The sequence below is a fragment of the Pocillopora damicornis genome, chromosome 10 (genome assembly GCF_964200805.1).
Source record: "Pocillopora damicornis chromosome 10, jaPocDami1.2, whole genome shotgun sequence".
NCBI lineage: Eukaryota > Metazoa > Cnidaria > Anthozoa > Scleractinia > Pocilloporidae > Pocillopora > Pocillopora damicornis.
In genome coordinates, this window is record NC_142679.1 from 7,660,549 (window position 1) to 7,686,922 (window position 26,374).

Sequence of the window (26,374 nt, forward strand, 5' to 3'; positions counted from 1 at the left end):
TTTTACGCGACAATCCACTTAGCTATCTTTCCGAAAAACAGGGTTTTGATATTAACACTTTTAACCCTTTAACTCTCATGAGTGACTAAGACAGAATTTTATCCTTACAATATCAATACAATATCAAGCAGACAAGTGATGAGAATAAAGAAAAATATAAATTAAGAGAATATAAGTTGATCCAATACAAAATTCTCCAAACAAACATCACGAGAACTGTAAGACAGTAAGGAGAATTACTAATGAGATCTCGGGAGTGAAAGGGTGAAGTGTCTCAGTTTTAGAATTCAACTACCAAGAAAAACGACCACGAGGAATTCGGCGTTAAAGTTTTTTAAATCTTCAAGAAGGTCTCGGATGAACGGTTTCTTCCCTGCTTTGTTTTCCACCCCTGACCTTCATTCTTGTCTTGGAAAAAAAAGCCAAACGTATCAATCATCATAGCGGTAATTTTAGATGAAGTCAGTCATCAGCATAGGTCTCAATCCCTGCATGCGTTCAATAGTGATTGACAGTGTTTACTACAATCGACAATTCTGATTTACTTTTATGGCCATACCTTGCTTTCGTAACAAAAAAGAAACAAAAACTTTGTTAATGAAACAATTCCGAACTATACCTAACCCGAAGACTGAACATGGAACATGTTGTGATGGAAATAATCTATGGGGTTCAAGGTTAACTGTCACGTAAATTTCTATATAAAAATAAAATTCAGACGTTAATCCAATGATAGGCTGAAATCACCTTTAAAAATAACATGTCAAAGCAGAAAAACAAAGACAAAAGTATCGCGTGATACGACAGTAATATTTTGAAGACAAAGTACACGGAAATATAGACACCAGCCTAAGTCATGTAAACAGGACTCCAAACGAACTCTTTATAGACGCTGCTCAAGATGAAGAAAAATTTAACGTTTACATTAGGATGGAGCAAAATTTACCATTCATTAAAATTAGACAGAAGTAAAACATAGCCAGTTAAAGGGGAATAACGAAACATTAAAATGACTTCGGGTTAACCAGTGAACGGAAAGAGCAAATTTATATCAGATATAAAAATAGATAACCGGTTAAAGGAGTTTACGTGACACCACAATGACTTTGGGTGATCACGTAAAGTGTGGGTGGGATTAAGTTAGTTTTCAGTTCACTTGTACAAGAAAAAAGAGATAGAGGTTGTTTTAACTAAATTGAGAACAAAATTAAATATCTCAGTCTGATGTTCATGTGGTCGTTCGGATTTTTCCAACCGCCTCAAGAATAATTTTGAGATGATATGGACCATTATAAAGTAACTTTAATTTGACGATCAATCACTTACGACCCACGAGATAAAGACATGATTTACTGGGTAGTGTGCGACTGTCATGGCAATTACTACACATAAAGAAACTCAAGCTCAATTTCCAGTGAGCATGCTTGTACCATCTTCCACAACTTCCTCGGGAACTTTTTCTTCATGAAATCAAAACAAGGAAACCCACAATGTGTTGCATTTATTTATTTTACATTTTTTTCGTCTTATACTTTTGCCACACAATAAATCCTTTTTCGACGAAGCTTTTTTTGTCTAGATCACTAGTTAGTTGTCCCTTACGTTTATATGGGCCTCGAGGTCGTTTTGGTCAATAAAAGCACAAAAATTGAAATAAAAAAAGTAAAAAGAACTTGGCCAATATCCAGCAATCTTGACCTCCTGCTTGGTCAGTAACACATGTATCAGTACTACTACCTGTCTAGCGGGTAGAGTGAAAGTTCAGCATTATTACACTAGGAATCGTAGGGTAATACATTTTTATTGGCTTACATTTTCGCAATAATTTAAACTATTTCATAATAAACGCTCATGGAGAGTTGGTTTACCAAGGCTAAATGTTAGTTCAGGTAAATAAGAAAAATTTAAACAAGCTAAACTAACCAAGACAGAACTAAATGGGACGGAGATAACAAAAAAGCAATTTGTATTTGAAGTGCTCTTGCCTGAAAATGGAACAAATAAAACTGTCTGTAGAGAAAACTGCCTGATGACACCAAACGAAACCCGTAGAGAGAATGTCCAACAAAGAATATTAAAATAATGACGCCCAACATTCATTTTTTTTCGAATGGCTTAGTACGAGTCAATTTCGAATTTTTGTCTTCCAGTGATAAACGCATTACATCTGTTATTTGCCAATGGTCCCTGCCAGTCTCCATACAACAATTTGATCGATCTATTTCATAATTTCCTTAATCCATCTCCTGCCCTTCATTGCCATCAGGTTATAACATCACCAACATAGTCACTGTGTTCGTTGTGTCTCTATCGAGTTTGTCAGCAATTTGCCAGGTACGTTTAAAAGAAGCTCTACCTCTAGTGCTTGAATGAAGACAGACTTCTTACAGTGCTTAACTGGCAACACTACAGCTAGAAGATGCTGACGTTTCCTTCATAAACGTGATTCTGTAATCTGGTATTGATATCATAAACAACATATGCTCTACTAACGACATGCTAACCAGCAGCATCTTTTATATTAAGAATATCGTCTTGTTACTGTACAAGTAGAGGCTTTCACTCTTATACTATCGCATCCTGTAGTTGTCTGAAGCTTGGTAATTACAAAGCTCTCCATTGAAGTTTACACTGATTGTGAAATCCAAATCACGCTATGAGAAAAAGAAGGATTAACACGTTAAGTTGCTGAGTAATGAAATGGGGTAAGGACAGGAGAAACAGGTAGTTTTATTAGCTCTTGAACGTTTGTTTTAACTAATAACGAGTTTCCTGTTACAAGTTCTCCTCACAGTTTTAAAATCTAGCATGCAGAAACGAATTGAGAATAAAGAAATGAATTAACTCGAGGGTTTTGTTTATATATTGGTTATTGTTGGACAGTCACTTGCGGTAGATTGACTTTCTGCTTTTAGTGATGAACGGGTTCATTTGGTTGAGATACCTACGCCCACAAATAATGGCAATTTTCCAGCCACCAATCTTAATCCAATATACGCTGAAGGTAATGCATAATGGCAAGGACAGTTCACACAACGTAATAACAAGCGCTCGTTATTCAGAGTATCTAGCACCTAAATAGGTCACCATAAGTCATCCATTTTCCTGGTTTTTTTGGACTGACTCACTTTAGATTAAATTTGTAACAAAAAGAGAGTGAGGCGGAGAGAAGGACTTAAATGAATTATTTCTAATGGAAAGTGAGAGTTATGACAAGGCATCTACAAAAGAAAAAAACGTTTTTGGAGAGAGGTTTTTCAAATTCTACTTGAACGCTTGAAATCAGAGCTTTTTTTAGATAACAAACACGTAAGCCCTAAGCCCTTTGTAATAAAACCTATGAAAAACTATGGCACAGGCTGGTGCACAAGTTACATGCTAAGGCCAATGGCCAACAGACAATGAATATACATGTAATAGAGTGACAAACCTATTGCAGATGACCCTTCAGATCAAGAACTTACATTATTCCTGGGGTTTGGCTGCATTTTGAAATCTCCATATAATTCTTCACCATACTTGACTGTGAGATAGTCTTGAAGATAGAAGACTGTCTGCTTCCAATGAGTGTAGTGACAGTCTGGAGCTGAACAAGGAAAAGAATGGGGTCAAAAACTGCCCTAACAAAATGTAGAGCCCCAACTTAAATGAAACCTCTGACTATGTTCTCTTGAGAAATGGTTCCCTTTAGGTTGTGATTGGTTCTTTGCATTACTTGGAAAAATTGTTCACGATCTTTATCTTTATCTAGCAAGAGATGTTGATAAGCCACAAAGAGATGTTGATCTAGCAAGAGATGTTATCTAGCAAGAGATATTGATAAGCCACAAAGAAAGAAAATATTTTTCTAGTTGTGACGGCTTTACATGTATTTTAACAATCAGCAGAAAAGATTTACCGGTTGAGAACCCAGTCCTCTTGTGACAATGTGTGAATTCGATGGTAAAGAAGGCAACAAGCGCATGGACATAATCATTCCGCCTGCAATACAGCTGAAAAGGTGCACTGAACGACAAGTCTTCTTTCTTCACAGTATGCAAGTCAATTTCCTACAGCAAGGGACAAAGAAAAAATAGTTTAAATACTATTTTAAAAATCATGTGTTCAATAAGCCAATCTCCTTTGGAATTTACCTTTATGAGACAGGAATTAGAAACTACTTGCTTAGCCTCCACCACATCCACAAGAGGCTCTGTCAGGGCAACTTTCCTGATACAGCTCATATCAAAGCCATAAACATTGTCCCACCCTGTAAAAGAAATAGGAAGTGATCATTTGTGTAACAACATATACAGTTGAACCTGGATTATTTGGACTCATTAGGACTAGACAAAATAGTCCAGATAATCAAGTCCGAATAATTGTGAATATGAATATTAATGAGGAACAAAAACTGATTAAATTAAGAAAGCGACTGCTAATCATGAAACAAAACATTTAGAAATCGTTTTGAAAAAAACATGGTCTACATCTTCCCCTGTGCGTTGTGAATACCTCTACACAGGTGTATTAACAATAAAAATTCATGAAAAATGTTTTTACATCAGCCTAAAATGTTGAAGCAGGTCAGTTTGTCTTAAAGAGGAACATCGCATGTGCATAGAGAGTTCCAGCATTCTCCAAAGCTGCATAATCTGAATAGCATCAACATTGTTCTGTCTTTTCATCCATAATAAACACTTTTTAAAACATTAGTTACAACACGTGAGAGCACTGCTTTTGCTTCTTGAAAGCGAAACAAACTCGCCTTTACTTTGCTTCTCAACACTATAGTTCTAAAAAGAATATGGCTATGGATCTTGATCATGACTAATAAATATTCACGACAAAATTGGGACCAGAGGAAAAGTCCAGAGGATCAAGGTCTGAATAATCAAGGTTTGACTGTAGTGCTATCAGTTTTCACTACCTACAACTACAGAAAATAACAGTCAGAATTTTGTATATTACATTTTGGTCATTTTTAGGGATCTTGAAGACAGAAAACATAACAAATTCTCAATAAAAATACAATGCTGGTGCACATAACATAATCAGGCTAAAACTTAATGGTGCAACCTTAACAAGTGCCTTAACAAGTGCCTGAGCAGAACTTATTGCATGTTTTGGCTTGCCTGCCAGGGCATCACTATTGGCATTTTTACCTATCTTTAAGCATTTAAGGCTGCTGCTGGCTAGTATGTTAGTGTTTCCTTCCCTAAATCAATGTACTGTAAATGTAATCAACAATTCTATTTTCACTTACAATAAATTTTGTCTTCTTTGTACTGCCTGTCCTCAATAGCGCAGAGATACAGTTGTGCCTTGTCTGGGAACAAGAGTCCCCCTGGTTTCTACAAGAAATAAATGAAAAGAGGAAAGTTAAAATGATATATGCTTCAGCTAGAAATCAGTTAATTGAAAAACATTTTTTTAACCAGCCACAAAATGTTTTCAAAGTTGTTGTTAAAATTCTTTAATAATAACACCTTGTGTCCAAAAATTTTTAAAGGCATTCCAAAAGCTATCCAGATTTTTGAAAATAAATGTTACTTTCAAACAGGAACAACTCTTATCCCAGTTTATCTGTTCATGTACTTATACCAAAAACCCTTAAACTACCGTAATTCTCTGAGCTAATTCAGGCAGATCATTCAAAATCTACTGCACCATTTTTCCAGGGTTTCTGTTTAATTTACCAAAACAAACAAATGAAGGTCTTTTATATTATACAAGGTATTATACAAGGCTTGCAATTACCAGCCATTTATCACGAGCAAATAAAACTGTATCCAACATGGACTCATATAAAAGACAGTAACCCATCCACTCGCTGATGATGATATCAACCTGTTCAACAGGCAGTTCAATTTCTTCTATTTTACCTTTGATGAGGGTGATCACTAAAACAAATATATCAAAATGAGTTAAAGTCAAGTAAGATTCAAAAATAAAAATCAACTTTAAAAAATATACACAACAAATACTAAAAGAGTATTCAAATCATAAATCAAAGTTTTAAAGATATACAAACATATTTTATACAGTAATTGATCAAAAATGTTCTTGTTGGAAATTATAATTTCAATTCAAAGAACATTAAAAAGGCTGGGGTGATAAAGTACATGTACACGTATGCTATGCACTCTGAAGAAAGATCCCAAAAATGTAACGTAACAGCTGGGGAAAATGAGCTGCTGCAGTAAAGCTAAACAAAGGATACTCTTAAAAATCAATACCGTATTTACCTGTGTATAATATGCACTTCTTTCTATAAAAATATCCACCAAAATCGCAGCACGTATTATACATGGATTCTATTGTTTGTCAAGCACATCCTAATTTGCATACATAGCCTGCTTGTTTATGACACATTCAAGGCCCACTTGACTGACATGGTGAAAGCGTCCCTCAAACGAGAAAACACCAACCTTGCCGTAATTCCTGGAGGTTTAACCTCACTTTTGCAGCCTTTGGATGTCTCTTTAAACAAGCCCTTCAAGGATTAAGTCAAAGAACAATGAAGGGATTGGATGGCTGACAGAATCTACAAATTTATGCCAACTGGTTGTATAAGAAAGCTGTCAGAGGAACTGATTTGCTTATGGATTGTGATATTCCTGCAGCAATGATAACTAATTCCTTTTTTGAAATATGACATTACGAACAATTTAGATGGTTCCAAAGACAATATGGTCTACAATTCAACTGAGGACAATATAAATAATAGTGAACTTGATTTCAACCAACTTTTTGAGTCAGAATCGAGTCCGATTTTGAAGGTTTTTTCGCGTGGAAACTCTTTTTTTGCAAGGCTGTTTGCTATCATTTTCAACCTTTTTGTAATTAGTTAGTTACCAGTACATAAGCAATTTCGAAGTTTTTGTAATGCAAGTATTGTTATTGTGGGAAGAATTAATGTGTTTTTTGCTATGAAAACTTTTTTTTAAAGAAAAATTTGGTCAAAAATTGGGGTGCATATTATACATGGGTAAATACGGTATTCAGTTTATAATAATCATAATAACTTAATACTCTTATAGAGTTGGGATTCCATGGGTAGATGCTCTCCAACACTTTACAATATTTTCGAAATAAAATCTAATAAACTTAAGTTACAAAATGGCTTATCTATAAATATTCCTACTATTTACAGTCAGGTATGAATGGATTTGGCAGTTCCTTACACCATTTGAAAGGACAAAATCTTAACTACATAAATATGTTAAAGATCAAAAGCAACACAAGATAGATACATTTTTACCACTGACTTAAAGATGTGCATGTTATTTGCGCTACAAAATTCCAATGGTAGTTAGTTTCAAAGCGCTGGCATTGCCATGGTAAAACTTTGGTAACTGAGCATGTGCCAAGTCTTTATCCTAGGTGGCTGCAGTAAGAGTTCATTGGATTATCTGATATTATATCTAGATAAAGGTTTTAAAGTAATGAGCTCAATGAAATACACAGGGGCAAGTCCATGAAGTAATATCTGAAACCCAATATCATATTTTACAAGCAGCCAATAGAGATTTATCAAAATAGAGGAAAATTTGATGGAATCAATGTACTGTACCTTGCAGAGGAGCCTAGCAGCTGTATTTTAAATAAGCTAGAGTTTTTACAGTTCACAGGCAGTTAAGCCAAAAAGGATACTGTTACAGTAATCAAGGCAGCTTGTTACAAAGGCATTTGCCAAGGTTTTCACATTATCAGACTGAGAAATTTCCTGATTTTTCTCATATTGTACAAATGGAAGAAAGCAACTTTGCAAGTCTTATCAATATTATATATAGTATATACATGTATGTATAGCATATGAAGTATAAATAAAATATATAGTTTATGTCATATTTGTATACAAGTCATACCTTCTTCGAAATTATTGTCCTTGATTATCTGTTTACTGTAGTCAATGATTGAAGAGAAGTCAACCTGTTACAATGCAATAAATACAAATTGACTGTATGTAAATTGAATCAATAAATAAGAACTTTAGTGAACAACAGCTAACACACAGGGAATATGATAAAAGGTTTCACAACTCCAATTGCCAGTTATGCATTCTCCATATTCACTGGATGATACCCCACCCTCAATGAAGCATTATCCTCCAGTTAATAACCCAGATGGAAGCAAAGTATTAATAGACACAATCTTTAAATTAGCAATGCAATCAATCTCATGGGTGTCCTGTTTTTATGAGAATTTTGGGACAAAAAACAATGTTAAGCAGGATACAACTCAATACCCATAATCATCCTTAGAAAATCATATAAAAAAAGCTAAGTATTTGAAACTAATTTAATTTATAACATTATCAACTGAGACCTTCATTGAATTTGAAATTTGCTATCTTATGACTGTTATAGAACTGAGGTTTTGTTGTGACTTTTGAGAAAAAGACTGATTTGCTGAATATTCTTTTTATAAAGCCACAATCTGAACATTTGTTTGTTGAATTTACCTTCTGTTTAGGAATTACATAATAGACTGTCAAATAGTGAAAGAGGTTATATCATGGTTCTAAGTAATGGTAGGTTTTAAATTTGTTTTATTCCTCCCCAGCCCCCTATTCCCAAACCTACTCCTTAAGCAAGGGAATGTGATTAGCTCTATCCTTTAACTGGCTCTAAATTTCTTTAGTTTGAGAACATTTCTCTGAAAAAGATGTTACAGGAAAGTTGTCTGGGAAGCATTGAAAAGTGCTAAAGGCAGCCTAAAAGTTAGGAAGTGCACTATGAAATCTTTGCCACTAAAGAATCCATAAGGCTATACTCCTCACTGATTCCTTTGGAAAAGTTACAAGTTAAACAAACACTCTTGGTACAGGTAATAGTGGAAATTAAAAAATTACATTATTTACCAATCAATGGTCAAACTACTGTAAAAGCTACTGATTCTTGTTTATAACTGCAAACAAAAGAAATCACTCACAGCATACACATGTTTTGCACCAGCCTTTGCAGCAAACATGGACAAAATTCCAGTTCCACAGCCCACATCAAGAACTACTTTATCCCGAAACAAGTGCTTGTTATAGTACATTGCATTGCGATATGTTGTTGTACGAACTTCATCCTTGATCATTTCCTGTTGGGGAGCAATAGAGAACATTGTAAAAAATATAATGCTTCATAGAAAGAACTCTTGTAATTTTGAGACATTGTGACCTATGAATCAGCATTGAACTCCATGTTGTCACATGAGCTACTTGAAGTATTTCAGGGAATCTATACTCTAGAAAGTGTTCACCTTGAAGAGCAAGCATCATAAAAATTCAACATAAAATTTTCACAATTTCAAGGCTGCTCTAAGTCAACATTTGTTGGTTCAAAATTGCTATGGTACTAGGAGAAAATTGAGGCTTTAGCGTAGCAGTAGTCGACAAGCATGTCTAATCCTCTTCCGCAACACCCTTTCCATGTCAAAAGGGTTTTCCTGAGCGAGTAACACCTGATGTTACAGCTAAAAAAATATAGAAAGGAGACGGTTTTCAAGTTGTGTTTGAGAGGTTTATCATCCTTAACTATTCCTACATCATATCATGCATGCATAGCCTCGCTTATAGACAAAATCAAGTATGATAGTCTTCTACGTTTAACTGTCGACTTTTAATCCGATACTGCTGGAAAAAAGGTGATTTAAGCCCAAATAGGCGTTAAATTTAAACAACATGCCAGACGGATCTGGTAAACGTTTAAGTAGTTAAACTTATAACTAGCAACTGTATGCTACAGTTCACGCTGAGGTTTACACCTGCATCAAGTGAAAGTTTACTACTACTACATCGTATCGTAACGTGACATTCTAAGTCAGGGTGGAGAATAAATCGTGAAACTGGTGAACGATAGGAAAATATGCACCAACTAACCTCATGGATCCCTGATAAGGCACAAGTCGATCCAATCCAATCATACATGTAATGACCAAAAAAGTAACCATTAGCAAAGTATCCCTAGCTACAACAAAGAACACCAAAGCAAGCACTACTCACCAAAATGTGCGTAAGAATCAAAATAATAATCAGCACTTGTCATTTCAGAAGCAGGAGGCCTCGAACCAGACGCTGTCGAAGAAGCTTGCTTCAAACTTTGTTCCTTGCTATCATCGACATGATTAGATGCAGCTGTATCGACTTCCATTCCATTAGAGGGCTCCTAAAGGTAACATCAAGCATCAGAAAGTTTGCATTTATCATTATTTTAAGCTGTAAGTGCATATTACCTCCACTTTGGCTACTTTAGGTTTACTCTCCATTATTCTGAGCACGTGCAGACTGTTTGTCAATTTTTTACAATAAGAGCCTTCGGATGGCTGCGGTCAAGCGCCAACAAGCACGCTCACAATACAACTGTACGTCATGAGAGGACTGGGAAAGAGCTAGTGCCTCGTGCTAGAAGATTTTAAAAAAATGAAACTTTTCAAAACATTTCGTTTTATTTATGGCAAAGTTTATTATTTATTTTTTTGTGACCAACCTAAGTAAGTCCTAACGGTCCCTCAGAGCTCCTGAAATTCAGCCAATAGAGATGAAAAATACTCCAGCCGAGATTTTTTCAGAGATGACAACCGGTTCATAGGAGAGAACGTACTCTGAAAGGACGCAAATTCAATCTGCAACAATTATTCAACTGGTAAAGGAAAAAAAGATGCCAGCTATCACGAAACAGTGAGTTTGACTGCTCTAAAATTTTGAACGATTAGCTTTTCCCAATCTGAAATCTTACGTTCGCTTGGACTAGTTCCCTCTTTCGCTATCTCGATGGGCAGCGGACTGGACTTTTCGCGCTTTCGCCTTCTTCGCCCCCGAAAAAGTGAGGAAAAAGCGGGCGGACAGCCCTTATCCTCGCCGAAAACACAAACAAGTGCGCTTTTGGCAGTGTAAAGATAATAAGCCCAGCTCCTTTCCGTCATAGCTTTCTAATGGCGCGTCCCTATAAAATGAAATCTCGAATTGAAGCTCTTTCTCCATTTATTTTACCAAAATCACACACAAAAAAATTTTAAAATAAGGATTTCAAACAATTTTTATTTAGGAAACTGACAGTGAAATAATTTCTGATTCTGAAATACAAGCAAATTCTGCTGTTTTAAACTTTTTCGTCAATACTCTTTTTTTAACGTTGTTCAAAGTGAAATACAGCGCATTAGCATTAATTCGTAAGAAAGGAGCAGGAATGTACCATCGCGAATTAAAATTGTTTACCGCAACTGAGCTCAGCTAACAAAATACAAAAATTGATTCAATAAGTTTCCTTCCAGTTTGAAATCAAACCAGGATTGCACTTTTTGCTACACTAGCTTTCCTTCTCTTTGATTGAGGACGGTCTTCAAAACATTGTTCTTGACTGTCGCATATGTCAAATTCCATTGTCTACAGAAATACAAAAATAAACAACTAAATAAAATGGTAACGAAAGCGAATGCAAGGGAAATGATTTTGTCTGAGGCGTTTTTGCTTTTAAGTTTACTCACCTCATCTTTAAGAGAAACAGCCCTTTTCAGTTTTCCCTGTTTGTTGCATACCTAAGGTATGAAAATACGTGTGAGAATAACAGACTATCTGTTCAATTTTACTGATTTCCCATGTCTTTCCATCGGTTTTCGATATGAAGATTATCTTATAACATAAATAGTTCACAGTCTCAACGTGAGCTTCAAAATTTAATCTCGAGAATTTGACCGTAAAGTCGGACTGATTTATATCGCACACACCATTGTCTCTTCATTCCTGGCAGATGATTGCCATCATTACTATGGTGCAGGTAAGAAAAAGCATTTCCTGAGGCACTCAACATACAATGTACAGTAACACTGCCTCGACTGAGGTGATACTTGAATACTTGTTAGTAAATTGGAACCGAACACTTCTGTATATGCAATAAGCGTCTGATCAAGACTTTAGCATAGTTATACCCTCTAGCACAAAAAAATCAATTAAGCTCTGGCATAATTTTTCAAAGCATTCTTAGCAATTACTTTTTTCTTAAAGGTTTTTAAGGCTCCTGATACATCCATCTTTGAGCATCTCTGAACTATTGCCTCCACCTTAAGTTGAAAAAGAACGGGAACTATTTTTAATGTGAAATAAATAAGAAAGAAATAAACCGACAAGTATAAAAAATTTCAGAATGTTATTCATCAGAGCATATTACGGAAAATTTCATGTCATGTCGTAAACCAACTGGTTTCCTACTGATCAAACTATGGGGTAGGTAACCTATAAATCTCTAAACTTTAATAAAGTTTCCACAAGTACTTCTAAGGAGGAATTACATGCTCCATAAGTCCATTTTGGGCTTAAATTGGGCGCTTGCATATAACACTTACAGCATAAACTGGATGAATTTTTGCGTACATCTTATAACATACCCCGTCCTCTGACTTATTCTCATCAGGACCAACCGTGTCTGAAAGGTCAACCTCAGTTTCAAGCTTTCCACTCCCTAGACTGAAATACTTCCCGAAACCCTCCGCCTGCAGTTTCTTCTTGTTAACAATTTTTCCAAGCCTGGTAAAGAAATAAAAAAACTGTTCAATAATTCTGGATTTATTTATCATAATCACATCAACCGATACTCTCATGACAAAGTTACCTCTTTCCTTTTAAAGTGCTTCTTATGAATCCTTCTTTTTCCAGACGTTTGACTAAACCTTGGGCGATGCTCATCTCTAACTCTGAACAAAAGTATAAAACATGCATGACGGACTGCCGGATTCTTTGGTATGGTCAGAGGCAATAGGAAAAAATACATACTAAGGTGACGAGCCAAAGTGTTAGGTAGTATCCTGTTCAACTCGCTGCAAGCAACTAAGGTTCTGCGCCAAAGACACGTAGCCTAGCAAGAGAAATAGGAAATAAAACGGAAGCAACAGCATTTGTAATTAGTTTGATTCACAAACGCAAATAATTATAAAGGAATGATTTTAAATAAATAAAATTTAGTCAGAATTTTTTCCGTGGAAGACGTTTTAGCTACACTTAACACATACGGCAGGTTGGATCTAACTTAAATCAAGTCTCAAAACCATTCATTTACTCAGTTTAAAAGGTACCTGTAAAGCTATGGTGTTGAGGTTAACCAGTGAAGAATCTGTACACTTCCCACTGTACTCACCCTAAAACGAACGGACACTCAGTATATGTTTAGGTGCACATTTATGAGCTGATGAATCAGAGGCACCACTAAAGGAATTCAAATTATAGCTACCTTAGAGCAACCCACGCATACATGAAGTTCTGGAGCTTCCTCTTGTTTTAAGACGCCGAAACAGACTGCATGCTGCCAGTTATTGCAGACCCCACATAGTATCATTAAGCCCTCATCCTAAAGGTAGGCGGCGTTAACGTTAGTAAAGCTTACAAAACGTCTCTACATGATATAGTAGATGCGTCTAATTGAAAAAATTGTAGCTAATGTTCTTTTGCTTATCTGGCCGTCAAGATTACTTCTGTAAGGAAACTAAAAAGATGATACTCACTATTGTAATAGTAAACTGGCATCTTAAAAGATATGCATGACGTAGCCGCATTCTTAATCAAAAATAAACTTAAAACAAAGTTATTCTTTTATAAAATAAGTGTCCAGGCATTGCAAATACCTCATCGTTGCCACAAGGACATTTTACATTGATGACCTCTTCTCCATCCTGTTGAGACTGATCTATGGAATGAAAAGGGGTGAATTGGCACTTGTACCGGAACTGGTGCAGAACAAGCGTACGATAGTAAAGTTATTACAAGCATACCAAGAAGGTTTTTTTAACTTTCTCAGTTTTAGGTCAAGTAGGTCTTAATAATCATGTGAAAGTGGGAGTATTGGAGGATCTGAAATGGGAAGGATCGCCCGATGGTTATCTCAATTATTTTTTGGCTATTGTGCAAACCGTTATCTAACAGTTAAATCAAGATGCATTAGCGATGGCTAGATCCTTTGAGACCGCAGAGAACGCGAAAAGGCAGGTAACTTGTTTTCAGAAGAAAAGAAAGAAAAAATATTATTTTCCTTTCTATACAACCTTAAGATTTATTATCTCATCAGTTGTAACTATTACCCTACGATCTGACAAATTTCAAAGTCAGGAGTAACCATATATTTTTACCAGGAAGTTCTTGATCACAGTCCATAACCTCCAATCCTGGCGAAACAAAAAACTCCAATGCTGAGTGAAACCATGGAAAACACAATAACGGCCGTTGTTTCTTGATCAATTAAGGTAAAGAAGTCTAACCTTTGTCCTTTACTTCTCTGATCTCTTCAGACATTTGCCCCCCTTCTTGTTCAATGTCACACGGAGATGAAAGGGATTTCTGTGTCAAATTAAATATCAGCTCTGAGAACGCTTATTTCCTTCTTCACACGATCAAACAACGTATCCAAGTAGTCTCTAACAAGGCTGAGCATTTCATATGCTCTCGAGACCACACATTACATAATATTCGCCACTGAATAGTAGACGTGAAATTAAGACACTCTCACTGCATCGAGAATCCGGAAAGTAAGGCTTTGAATGCTCTAACCCCACCAGACTACATGAGACCCGTAAAAACTGAATATCCCACATATTGCTACAGGATCTAGGTGTCAATGCAAAGCTTTTGTGAGTTATGTTGAAGCAGATAATTGAATTTAAGTCTATGATTTTGAGAGGGAGACATATGAATAGTAATTATTTTCTATTACTTTGTGTGGATTTTGGTCTTGGCTATACAAAGTACAAGAGCAAGAAACTGGATCCTAATCTAACTTTCAACTGTCTTTTATATCGTAAAGTATAATACTTACAACAGGATTGTTTGCTTCAACTTGTTGTTGCTGTATGGATGATTCTTGTAAATTGCTCTCTTTTGATGGACTCGTGACAGGTTCCAGATCGATACTGTAAACTTCTTCATTATTGTTGTCATCTTTCAATTCAAACTGCTGACAATCTGTTCTTATACGCAGCTTTACTCTGTAAACATAAAGGTAACTACCCCTTTAGTTTCCAGTTCAGCGGTAACTATATATAAACACAGAAGATGTAATACTCGTTTTTTACATTTTACCAGAGTCATACTTACGTGTGAAATGGCTGAAGACATTTTAAGGAATCAGAGGATAAACGATAATGAAAAAAAGGAAAACAACATAAGCATACATGTGTAAATATTGCCAGATACTCCGAAAAAAAAAACCAACTAACATCTATATTACTAAATTTTCTTAATTATTGCAACCGATGTTTAATTGCTGATTTAAATGATGGCAGTCAAAAAACAGCAAGAGTTGTTCCATAGCTGTTATAGAGAAGTTGAGTGGCTTTTTTCCTGGGATGTTTTTTGAAATTGTTGCGCTGTTTCTTTCCTGAACCCTATAACTATCCTGCAGCGTTAACTATACACATGAGATTATCAGTATTTCACGAAATAACATTTACAATAACTTTTACTTTGTTATTACTGTCCGACATTTAATACCGTTGACACGTCTCCAACTTTGATGTTCAGAGGTTCCTCCACAAAGTTGAAAAAATCGTTTGGTGTGTGCTGCGTGAAAAAGAACAATTGGATTTGAGTACTAATTATTTCCAGAACAAGAAAATCGACCAATAGCCTGACTATTGTTTGTTTTTGTTTTTGTTTTTCTTACACCAACGAGAGACGATGAATTTATCTTCTCTTGACACCAAATAGAAAAACTCGGCCTTTGGATAAATACATTATTTCTGTTCTTCTGATAACGCACAATTAAATATTCCGTATTTCAAATGACTGTTAAAATAAAGAACTGCCATTTCTCATTTCATTTTTAACAATCTTTTTGTCGATTTTCAGTATCAAACTGTGTTCAATGCTTTTTCCATATCATAATGATAATATAAAGATACACTCAGCACCTAGGAAGATATCTTCTTAAACAATATCAAATGTTGATAAAACAAACATAAAAAGGTGGTAATTGAAAATTAAATGTATGATAATTTGCATTAATCAAACAACATTCTCAAGTTTGCGAAGCACCTTTTCTACATTACTTATTCCCCTTCAGTTCTTCCCACTTCAGTGTTAAATGTTTGTGTTACAGTTTGAATTTAACTTTAAAAAAAATCATTGTTAAATCACGACTTAAGAGAAACACGCGCGGGATTGGCACCCGAAAATATAAAAATCGTTGCAGGAATTAGAACGTTAAAATCATCTTTTTGTGCTGTATCACCTAACTGTTTTAGTATATTATCTAAGTAACTGTCATACAATTTTTTAGTTCAAGATACCAATTCACTTCAAAATACCACTTTTTCGCCATATTTTTAAAAAATAGTTCACAAATTTGTGTAGCGTTTTCTTACATCGTGATTCAATAACGCATTTGTTACCTTCAGAGTGTAACACAAGCATTTGCAAGGGTTCAGTGGGGTCAACCGTAAAAAAAAATAGATGTTTACCGTCAAACGTCCACAATGAAAATCAATACTAACCGTCAAACGGTTTAAATAATCTATCTTTTTTAGTCACTTGTTAGCAACAGTCTGGAAGAATCTTTAAAATGGTTAACTAGTCTCCAGATATCCAAAAATTCTCAGTTTATCGTCATTTTTACCGACTCTCGTTTAAAAGTTAACCTAATACTGAAATATCGAAAGATAACTAACTTCATCGATGACTTGTCTTTTTACACGCCACTTTTTTGCACCTTTCCTGCCGTTCGACGAGATCACAACTGAGATCACGCTTAGATCATGTCGTTTTCATCTTTGAGCTAATTTTAAAATGCTGAAATTAAGCAAAATACTAGCGTTCCAGTCGAATGAACGAGAATCCTAAAAGTATGTGAGATACTAACGTAACAATCAAACGCAAAATAATTAAATCTCTTGTCGAATGAAGAAAAATCTTGAAAGTGCCCAAGATGCTAAAGTAGCAATAGAATGTAAGGTAATCCTATAAATGCATGAGATACCAACGAAACTTACGAATGAAGGAGTATCCTGAACAGCGCGAGATATTAGCGTAACAATCGAATAAAATATATTCCTACAAGAGCGCAATATACTAACGTAACAATTCAATGAAAGAGTCCTAAAAGTGCACAGCATTCTAAAATAACTATACAACGGAAGAGAATCCGGCCTGAGAGTGCGAGAGATGCTTACGTAACAATCGAGTAAAAGAGAATCCTAAATGTGCACGAGATACATACGTAACAGACGAATGAACGAGAATTCTGAAAGTGCGCGAGATAGTAACGTAAAAATCGAATAAAAGAGAATCCTAAAAGCGCGCGAGGTACCCTGTTCAAACGGTCATAATAGTTGATGATAGTTTCAACTATCACGCGCGTTTGGACACGAATTATCATGCACTGTTATCATCACTGTCATCATCAACTATCATGTAGTTTGGACATGTTCAAATTCGACATGACAGTTGATGATAGTTTTTTCCTTTTTGAACGAGCGGATGATAGTGAATGATAAATTTTCGGTCAGCAGTTTTGCCGAAAACGGGCTCAAATCGAAATGGCAAATGGTAAAATGACTTAAGTAGCAGTCAAAATTTCGTAGAATGTCTCTAAATTCATTCTAATCATCTCCTGGTAAGCTTCACTATCTTAAACTCGTAACCTCTGGCCTAAAATTTCGAATGCCACTGAAATCACTGACCTCAGCGGGCGCCATACTCGTTTGTAATTGCGCGACCTCATTGAGGGATTTTACCATCTACTATCATGAACCGTTTGAACGCAAACATGATAGTCAATGAAATTTGAAAACTATCATCGATTATCACCAACTATCATGACCGTTTGATCGGGGTTAACAACGAAAGAAAGATGATCCTAAAAGTGCGCGAGATACTAACTTAAGGGAAGGTACGTTTTTTCTTGGAAGGGTGGGCTGGGGAAGTTTGGTGTTTTAATTCCAAAAAGAGTGTTGGCCCTCCCTTGCATTTTAATTTAAAAAAACTCCTGACTCCCCACTTTTAGGTGACTGACAAAAGTACGACCCTCCCCTCACTATTACATGGTATGTTCCATGCCGTAGAAACCTCAAAACATTTCGCTTGCGAACGCAAATGTTTGAATATAAATATATCTCGATATTGAATGTGTGCGAGCTGAAACACGAAAATGCGAACGGTCAGTGTGGGATATTTACGTTGTAGCTGAAGTTTGAATATGTAAGTATAAACTTTGAGTATTATAAAAGTTTTGAACATAAAATATCGAAGGGAAAATACATGTGCAACATTCGTCCAGCCTCTGACTCAAATTCAGAGTCTGACAGTGACAGTGACAGGGTGGAGCGCATTGTTGGATCTAGTAGCAACTCTTCAGAACTAAATGACTCAGGAGATCAGGCAGCGGATAGCCAACAGGAGCAAGATGCTGAAGAAACGATACCCGAGTCCAGTACATCTCGATACGGACGGAAAAGGACACGAGTCCCCCGAGAAAACTATTTGCCATGGCATAATATACATGTAGAAATGTAACTTAGAACCTATAACTCACTGATGACCCTTCCCTCTGAGGCCTTAGCCCTTCCCCCCCCCCCCCAAGAAAAAACGTGTCTTCCTTCCCGATCGAATGAAGGATAATTCTAAAAGGACCTAAAAGAGCGCAAGACACTAACGTAACAATCCAATGAAAGAAAATCCTAAAATTGCAAGAGATACTAATGTACCATCGAATGAATGAGAAACCCTAAAGTCCGCGAGAGACTAACGCAACAATCCCACGAAAGGGAAACCTAAAATTGCACGAGATACTAACGCAACAATACCATGAAAGAGAATCCTAATAGTGCACGAAATATATGCGTAACAATAGTATTGAAGAGAATAGTTAAAGTGCACGAGATACCAACGTAACATTTATTATTCACAGTAAGAAAAAGAAATTCTTAGTATTGATTTTAATGCGTAGGCTAGTGCGATTGAAAATTGATGGAGACTTCATAACTTAGTGAGTAGGTATGAAGCATGTGATAACATGGTAATAATGAATACCACCTGACTGCTGATGCAAGTATTTTTGTCCTATACTATGAGAAATATCAAGAAAGTCAATATATATCGCGCGCTTGTTTTCGTGCGATTATTAGATTATTAAGCTTACCAAAGTAAATTGGTCTTATTTGCATCTAAAATTCCAATATCTTTTTAAATTGTATCTTAAGCTTGTTGGAGCAGACTTAGAAACGAGGAAAATATAAAGAACGGTGAATCTTCGGTCAAATGTTAAGGAGACAAAAACAAAGGAACTAACTGAAAATGAAACGTATCAAAATTCGCATGAAACAAAGTTTAAAGTTTGCGAAGCATGTTTAGATACTACTGATGCCATCTTCAGCCGCAAGAGGGTCTTAATGGGAGGGGGGAGCTTTAGTGAATAACGGTTACTTTTTTTTTCCAATTTTGACGGTCGACGGTTAATCATACGGCTGTTGACAGTTGACGGTTGCATTTCAGGGCCTTTGACAGTTGACGGGAATAAAAAAAATACATTTCTCTGGGTTAAGAGCTAAAAGGCCTGGTTAGATCTCAGCCTCGGTTTCATGTTGAAAAACCCTATATTTTTTAAAAGACGTATACCACAGTTTCACTAAACGAAACAACTCACGTTGATCCGGGGGGTCTTTCTCTTTCAGAATCAATTGTCAGACCTTTTCTGTGGCGACGGTTGAACAAAACTAACTTTTTTCGGCATATGCGACAGTGAACGGCGCAATCGGAGAGGCCAAGTGAAAAACGAGAGGCTTGGGTTGGAGCGTTCGTTACCTTGTTGGCGCTCACAGTTTCTGAATAAGACTGCCTAGTTTGGGATTGATTTTAAGTTTTTGTACATGACAACATTTGCATTCGAATTTAAGCTTAGTCTTTTAACCATCTTACCTTGAAACCTGGTGGTTCATAGTCAGGAGGGGTTACTACAAAACAATTGAAGGCATCAGCGACTGCTGTAAGTTTTATTTATATTTCTCTTAAGAGATGGGTGATAAACACAGTAAACCGGGGGTGCCAAAAAAATTAAGCAGACTACATATACCTTCATCATAGTACAACAGCTTCATTGTCATCATTACGTCATCTGAAAAAAGCCACAGTGCTTTTACAGCAAATAACAAGACAAAAAAAGCTGAGGAAAAATATCTCAAATCAGTGTGGCTATCTATGAAAGAACACAAGGAAATTCAGAAATAGTTGTATATTTTTTTTCTGTTAATATCAAACTACTAATCTAGAGATAATATATAAGACACCGATATTCTTAGATAAATGGATTGAAAAAAGAGACGTCACAGTGCAACTTAGGGCATGATGACTACAAATGCTGAATTCATAATCATGATAATACTGTTACTTACCTGGTAATGATGCCAATGTCTGACTGAGAAGAATTATTGTTCTAAAGATTTGAAGGACAAGTTAGAACATGCATACATTTTATTGACCCACTTGTGAACATTCTCAAAAGTACACATGTAATAAGAAAATTACTCTTCTATTACAAAAAGGATGACAACAAACCTTGGTAAGTAGTTATTCAGCAATTTAAAAAATTATTGTTTAGCAACTGTACCCCCAAAAACATTTTCACGTGTGGTAATTAATTATTTTATGCACAAGGAAGAACTAAATAAATTCATTAATCTTTTGATAGCTTATAACATCAATGGGTTATTCATTCTTCAAATAAAAATGTACCTCAGCAAACGTATGGTGGCCTTCTTAGTCTCTTTCTCTGTTTGGGCACTTGCAATTTTATTTCCATTCCTAAAAGTAACAAAGTAATAAAAGAACAACAATCACTAACCATCAGGTAGTTCTATTTTTTGGTACATTTGCTGTTTAATATCACTGACATACAAATTCAAGTCTTTACCTGAAGATACTGACTTCACCTCCAACATAGGAGAACTATGAAAAAGGATTTTTCTCAGCATGTAAACTGCTCTCATGAATTATGACATGTTATATGATAAGCTGAATTACACCCACTTTTTGATTTGTTTTTTCTTATGATTGATAGGAGGGAAGACACATAGACAACATCACCATAAACAACATCTGTGATCTACAAACTGGGCCGATGTGCAACTATTTTTTGAAATATCTACAGATCATTTCTGCAAAATTGAATTACAAGCTTTCTAAAGTCATTTGCACAAAAATGTATCTCACCAATCTACTCAGCCCTACAGAACATTCATTGCAAGAATGGCAATAAGACTTTAAGATGTTTTCGGGAATAAGAAGCTTATTTTGTGGTAGTGTTAAATCAACTGGCAATGGGTTGAAAGAAATCAGGTCAGTTATCTGTAGAAATAGCAATGAACTCTTAAATTGAGAAGTGTTTGCTATATTTATCAAATGCAACTTACCTTAAAGGTGTAAGTCTCAATGACTGTCTAAATACCAAATATGCAATGATAAAAAGAGATATTAAAGAAATGGAAACCCAAACCATTCTTAAAACTTATTCACTACATAAACTAGCTTAGTCTCTGCAATTTGAACTTATCTCTGGGGATAGTAACATTACTAGGCTAATTTTTGGAATTAATAAATTCTGTCATTTTTTACTATCTATTTCCAGATTATAAAGTTCTGTCAATATTACATTGCAGAGCCCGTAGTAAATTCAAACCTTAGTATTTTTTCCTTTAATCAGAGCAGCCTTTCAGACGTGCTGAGTTTCCTATCCATAGCTTTAATGCTAATCTGACTCCAGTGAAACAAACTAATGTTATCCAGTATTACATGTACAACTCAATTGAAAATGCCTCTTAAACATCAATTATAACAAACAATTGGCTGTAGCAGCTTTAACAGTCACTTACATCAGGATTTTCAGCATCACCATAAATCTGTTTGGAACAGAAACAGTCAAATGATAATCTGTTTTGGAAGTTATAATCATGAACAACTTTCAATTAAGACTTCCAGTACTTACACCAATAACGATCATTCTGAGCTGCAAGCAAAAAAAAAAGTGATAATAATAAGTTCATGAATGTGTGAGTGCCAAAGAAAGTCTATGTTAGCATTTTTGGACTATTGCAATTCCTGATTACATTTCAAGTTGTAATGCTCAGGAGATATTGTAATTATTTTGATCTACAATTATGCACAGCAAGGTTCATTGAAGCCTCTAGCATGAAGATTAGAATAATGAAGGGATTGTTCTACCATTTTATTTTGATTAAAGGCAATAGAGATTTTAAAAAAGTTGGGCTGCAGAAACTTAAAGTTGCAGTATATGAATTCATGCTAGTCATCAACATGCACCAATTGAAAATGTTGTTAATACAAAAATTGCAAAACTTACATATCTCTTATCAAGAGCATCAAAGCAACCTTTGATCCTGTTGCAAATTAAATTCAAATCACATCACAATGTTGCTCATAATTTTTAACAAGGCACTGCTTTCTACTGCACCCATTTAACAATGTGTTTGGTGAACAAAGGTGACACTAGCAACTGTATATTCAAGAGGAGGAGAACTTTGTAATGGCAAAAACATTTGATAGAGTAGTGCACTACTATGAAAAAAGCTTACTTATTAAATCAATAACTGTATTTACCACTGTATTACTTGGCATGCTCCTGGGCAAGCACTGTCATCCTTCAGGATTTTCAGATTCAAATCTATATCACAAAGCTTTACAAGTGAGGAAAACTATAAAAACAGTTTTCATTGTACAGATCTTATTATCAGTGACACATTCACTTATGTTCAACAAAACCATGTTCCATGTGCATTTATTCAAAAAGGCAATTGTATGATATGAGGCATGATATGAACAGTGAAATACTGGTTTAAAGAAGTTAGCATCTTCATCTATTAATGACAATGTAATCCTTCAATCAAATTTCATCATAAACACATCTAAAATTAAAGAATTGCAAAAGCCTTGTATTTCTCCAGTAAATCAATCATACAGTTACAAAATTAATAGAAGCAAATTTGTTAATATGTACCTTCTAAGCATCTGTCTCCAAAGGCATGCTCTGGGAATATAGTTCTGCAGGAAGGAGATGAGTGGAAAATTCTTTAATCTACTCATGATGTGCTAGACAATAAAGAAAATATTCACAAATATGAATTTAAACTTATTTGAATCTCTTAAATCATATTTTAACATGGAAAGAAGAGTAAGCTTTTCCCTTGCCTTGTATCTCTTTAGCCTTTCATGAAGTAAAATATGAATCAATTTTGATATTTTTTTACCTGAGATAGGTTATACTGGAGACCTGAAAGAAACAAAAAATAATTCTATAAAAAACGAACAGAAACCAAAATATATCAAGAATAGTGCAAAATGATCTAGAAATGTACTTACTGCTACTGCTAAAAGCTTCTTTACAAATAAAGCTGACTGCTGTTCTGTTCGAGAAAGAAAATTATCACTTAACGGAACAACTCAATATCTAAAAGCAGAAAAAGCAAGATTTCAGTTCTTATCTACTCTTATATACCTGTGACTTGTTGAGAAGGAAAAATACTTGACCACTGAAAAAGAAACAACAAGCAAGTCAACATCCTTTTGTTTCATCCTTAAAGAATGTAACTATACATTCAAAGAAACAGCCATTGTCACTGTGGAGTTGAAGCTCTCAATGAAATAGCTTTTAAGAATTTTTCTCACTTCTACCTTTAAAACAATACCTGTAGATTTCAGTCCTTCCCAGTCCTATATTTATTCAAGGTTGACTTTATCTTTGAAATCCATCGTTTTGTTTTGTTTTATTTCTTATTAATATATTTTTCATCATTTTTAATTTGCTTTGATTCATAATGTATTAGTTGTGTATGAATTGACTTAGGGTGTAACTGGCAGCGCATCTTATTTTCCGCTTGACCTATGACATATGGGCCACTGGCTTTGGCAATTCTCAATGTTAAAATCAAAAGAAAATCGTGTTTGCTTATCATGTGATTAGATAAATATGATTAAATAGCACAATACACACACAAAAAAAGTATAATGAGATGATCGACATGGCTTACTGTGACTGTTTTTTCCTGTTCCCTCATTGCTTGAGCGGTTGCCATAACAGCTACATTAGTGATATTAAAACAACTGATTTTTATAAAAGACCACTGCATGTCGAGACGTGTCCCATCAAATTATGTGGAAAGCAGCATAACATGGCATTCTTTTGATAACTTGAAGCTTTGCAATGCGAACATTTTTAGTTAATACCATGTCGCACAAAATTCATTTTAATTACATAGAGCCTAAGTCCGCAGTTTAGTCATATTTGTGCAATCAAGATTTGGTGCAGGTACACAATCACATGATTTCGTGTACAGTTTTGAAAAAAATGAGCACGAGTGATATTTTCAAAGTAATTTGTTTTTATCAACTGAGTTGATAATGTGAAGTGGCGACTGTAAAGAGATTCTAAAGGTGACGTTTCCCTTCGACTCTCGCTCCGACGAAGGGCTAACGCTCCAAATGTCAGCTTCAGAATGCTTTTACTGCGGCTGATTAACATTATCACCTCAGTTGGTAAAATCAAATCATTTTGTAATACTTACACCGATGCAGCACCATTAGTTTTTTTACGAAAACGTATTCACTCCAAATTACACGAGAAAAATCGTGTGATTACTAATTGAAATAATGGACCCGCAATTAATAATGCAGCACGTTCGTACAAATTAATTGTCTCCATGCCAGAAAACCCATTTTAACTCATGATGGTTACAAAGATGGAAATGAATTCAGATGTACAGCAATAATGGATAAGCTTCTTTTGAAAACTGAACCATTTTTAAACTATATTTAAAAATTTGCAAATTCGGAATTAACGGCAAGTTTCTGATATAGACATAGGTTACCTTTGGTTGCTCGAAACGCCGAAACTGACAAAGGAGGACGAGAAATAACCGGCCAAAAAAGCTCTCTTGTAAAGTAACTAAGAATAAGTTAAGGCCTTCGAGGAAAATATTGAATAAAAGAAGAATGATACGAACAATACAAGCAGGAACCCTGGTCAGCAGATTGTGTTTCGAGCTGGTATCTATAATGTCGAAGGTCAATGGCGGGAAAGCTTTGGTGTAGCCGCGTCATAAACATGGAAGCCACGTTTTGGCGGGAAATCAGTACTAGTTGGCGGGCAAAGAAGAGTAAAGACAGAGAACAAAATTTTTAGTAAGGTGGTATTTTCATTTAGGGATAGTTGCTTTAGGATTTGACATCTCGATAGCGGCTTTTTGTGCTTGAACACATGTTTTTATTTACTTTTAATCAAAGAAATGAGCACGTTTCCTTGTCGACTTTTGTAGTTATATTCTGTGTTCTTTGCATCAAACCGATTGAGGTAAAGGCGACTCGACAAGAACTCTGGCCGAAAAACGCCGAAAACAGAAATCGAAAAAAAATCAGAAAATCCTCGTTACAAATTGAAGATATCCTTCCTCTAACTTTTTTTGTTTTTGTCGTTATTTAAAACAAAAGGCGCTTTAAGTCAGCGCCAATCATGGGAGGTTCTGGCAAAATACCAAATCACACCTGTCAGACAATATTAAAAATGGATTTTCTGATGCTCCGCATCAACTGAAATTGAAGCAAATATAACGCGAAAAATTGCAATGGTTTTAACATTATGGAAACCGAGAGAGTGGTGACGCGCCGCCATCCACGGATAAAACATAAATTTCATTTGTCGAAAAATTTACAGTCTAGGAAAATGAGACACATCTAACTTGATAAAAGCTTAGCTTAACTGATAAATCCGCAGGAGATTAGAAAATGTTTACTCGGAAATTACGTGCTTTGGGATTTTTTTTTCGGTTGACCGTTCACAAATGGGACAACAAAAATGCTCACTACTTCGGCGGCTTAACGATAACATGTAAGTCAGTTAATCGTTACTAAAAAAGTTTCAGACTGTTTTCCTTTATTACTGTATGCAATATCCAGAAAATACAATATTTCTAGAAATATTGTGAAAATCAGTAATTTGCTGCTGAAAAGCGTTGAACGCGAACAAAACGAAAAAGAATAAGGAAAGTGAATTGTAGGTTAAATTTAACAGTACTAATTCTTGAATAAACTCGGAACGCAATATTCAGAAAATACAATATGAAAATCGGTAATTTGCATCTGAAACGCGTTGAACGCGATCAAAAAGAAACAGAATAAGAAAAGTGAAATGCAGGTTAAATTGAACAGGATTAATTCTTGGATAAACTTGGCACTCTTAAATATCGTTTGGGCTATAACAAAGAGTAGAACGTTATGGCTAAATGGATGCTAAAATCGTGTTCTCAAACTTGGTAACGCGGACAATTTTTCTCTCTCTAAATTTCTGAGGATCACTCGCAAGTCACAATGTTCATGCCCGGTGTGCACAAATTGGTTTCCTACCTTTAATAAACCTGGTGAGAGATA

At 35.3% G+C, this 26,374-nt stretch overlaps 2 protein-coding genes and 1 long non-coding RNA gene across 5 annotated transcripts; 1 reads left to right on the forward strand and 2 right to left on the reverse strand.

The window, feature by feature from the left end:
* Positions 1–1,785: 1,785 nt before the first annotated feature.
* Positions 1,786–10,352, reverse strand: LOC113673112 (protein arginine N-methyltransferase 8). Of its 2 annotated transcripts, XM_027189470.2 has the most exons (11): positions 10,207–10,352; positions 9,977–10,139; positions 9,854–9,864; positions 8,917–9,072; positions 7,851–7,914; positions 5,740–5,882; positions 5,246–5,333; positions 4,134–4,249; positions 3,899–4,049; positions 3,465–3,586; positions 1,786–2,654 (listed from the first exon to the last, which is right to left on the reverse strand). In XM_027189470.2, exons 1-11 carry the CDS (start codon positions 10,237–10,239, stop codon positions 2,571–2,573), a joined length of 1,131 nt encoding a protein of 376 aa, XP_027045271.2. In that variant the 5' UTR covers positions 10,240–10,352; the 3' UTR covers positions 1,786–2,570. The 2 variants fall into 2 exon arrangements, with proteins under 2 accessions (XP_027045271.2, XP_089040131.1); XM_089184005.1 differs by lacking the exon at positions 9,854–9,864 and having other exon boundaries at positions 10,207–10,330.
* Positions 10,353–10,983: 631 nt separating this feature from the next.
* Positions 10,984–25,064, reverse strand: LOC113673111 (uncharacterized). Of its 2 annotated transcripts, none has more exons than XM_027189469.2 (30): positions 24,820–25,064; positions 23,983–24,032; positions 23,451–23,484; positions 23,315–23,358; positions 23,203–23,225; positions 22,953–22,996; positions 22,556–22,619; positions 22,299–22,335; positions 21,924–21,944; positions 21,811–21,837; positions 21,352–21,378; positions 20,853–20,887; positions 20,675–20,743; positions 20,335–20,375; positions 20,016–20,057; positions 19,862–19,896; positions 15,443–15,511; positions 15,047–15,057; positions 14,769–14,937; positions 14,215–14,293; positions 14,086–14,121; positions 13,585–13,646; positions 13,194–13,310; positions 13,039–13,101; positions 12,740–12,821; positions 12,579–12,660; positions 12,355–12,493; positions 11,962–12,030; positions 11,458–11,508; positions 10,984–11,356 (listed from the first exon to the last, which is right to left on the reverse strand). In XM_027189469.2, the coding sequence occupies exons 2-30, from the start codon at positions 24,025–24,027 to the stop codon at positions 11,252–11,254; spliced, it is 1,722 nt and encodes a 573-aa protein (XP_027045270.2). In that variant the 5' UTR covers positions 24,028–24,032; positions 24,820–25,064; the 3' UTR covers positions 10,984–11,251. The 2 variants fall into 2 exon arrangements, with proteins under 2 accessions (XP_027045270.2, XP_089040129.1); XM_089184003.1 differs by lacking the exon at positions 24,820–25,064 and adding an exon at positions 24,517–24,581.
* Positions 19,531–21,433, forward strand: LOC149038704 (uncharacterized). Its single transcript, XR_016180218.1, has 2 exons — positions 19,531–19,928; positions 21,000–21,433. It is a non-coding gene; the product is annotated as an uncharacterized LOC149038704 (long non-coding RNA).
* Positions 25,065–26,374: the final 1,310 nt, after the last annotated feature.

What these genes read in the sequence shown, in the direction of transcription:
- LOC113673112 (XM_027189470.2), bottom strand. Translation starts at nt 10,239, where the DNA reads ATGGAGAGTAAACCTAAAGTAGCCAAAGTGGAG. An exon ending in GTGCAAAACATGTGTATGCT is followed by an intron (nt 7,915 to 8,916) that starts GTGAGTGATTTC and finishes GCATTGTAACAG; the next exon opens with GTTGACTTCTCTTCAATCAT. An exon ending in GGACAATAATTTCGAAGAAG is followed by an intron (nt 5,883 to 7,850) that starts GTATGACTTGTA and finishes TATTTGTTTTAG; the next exon opens with TGATCACCCTCATCAAAGGT.
- LOC113673111 (XM_089184003.1), bottom strand. An exon ending in TTGAGACTTACACCTTTAAG is followed by an intron (nt 20,888 to 21,351) that starts GTAAGTTGCATT and finishes CCTTTTTCATAG; the next exon opens with TTCTCCTATGTTGGAGGTGA. An exon ending in CTGTGATCAAGAACTTCCTG is followed by an intron (nt 13,647 to 14,085) that starts GTAAAAATATAT and finishes TTCATTCCATAG; the next exon opens with ATCAGTCTCAACAGGATGGA.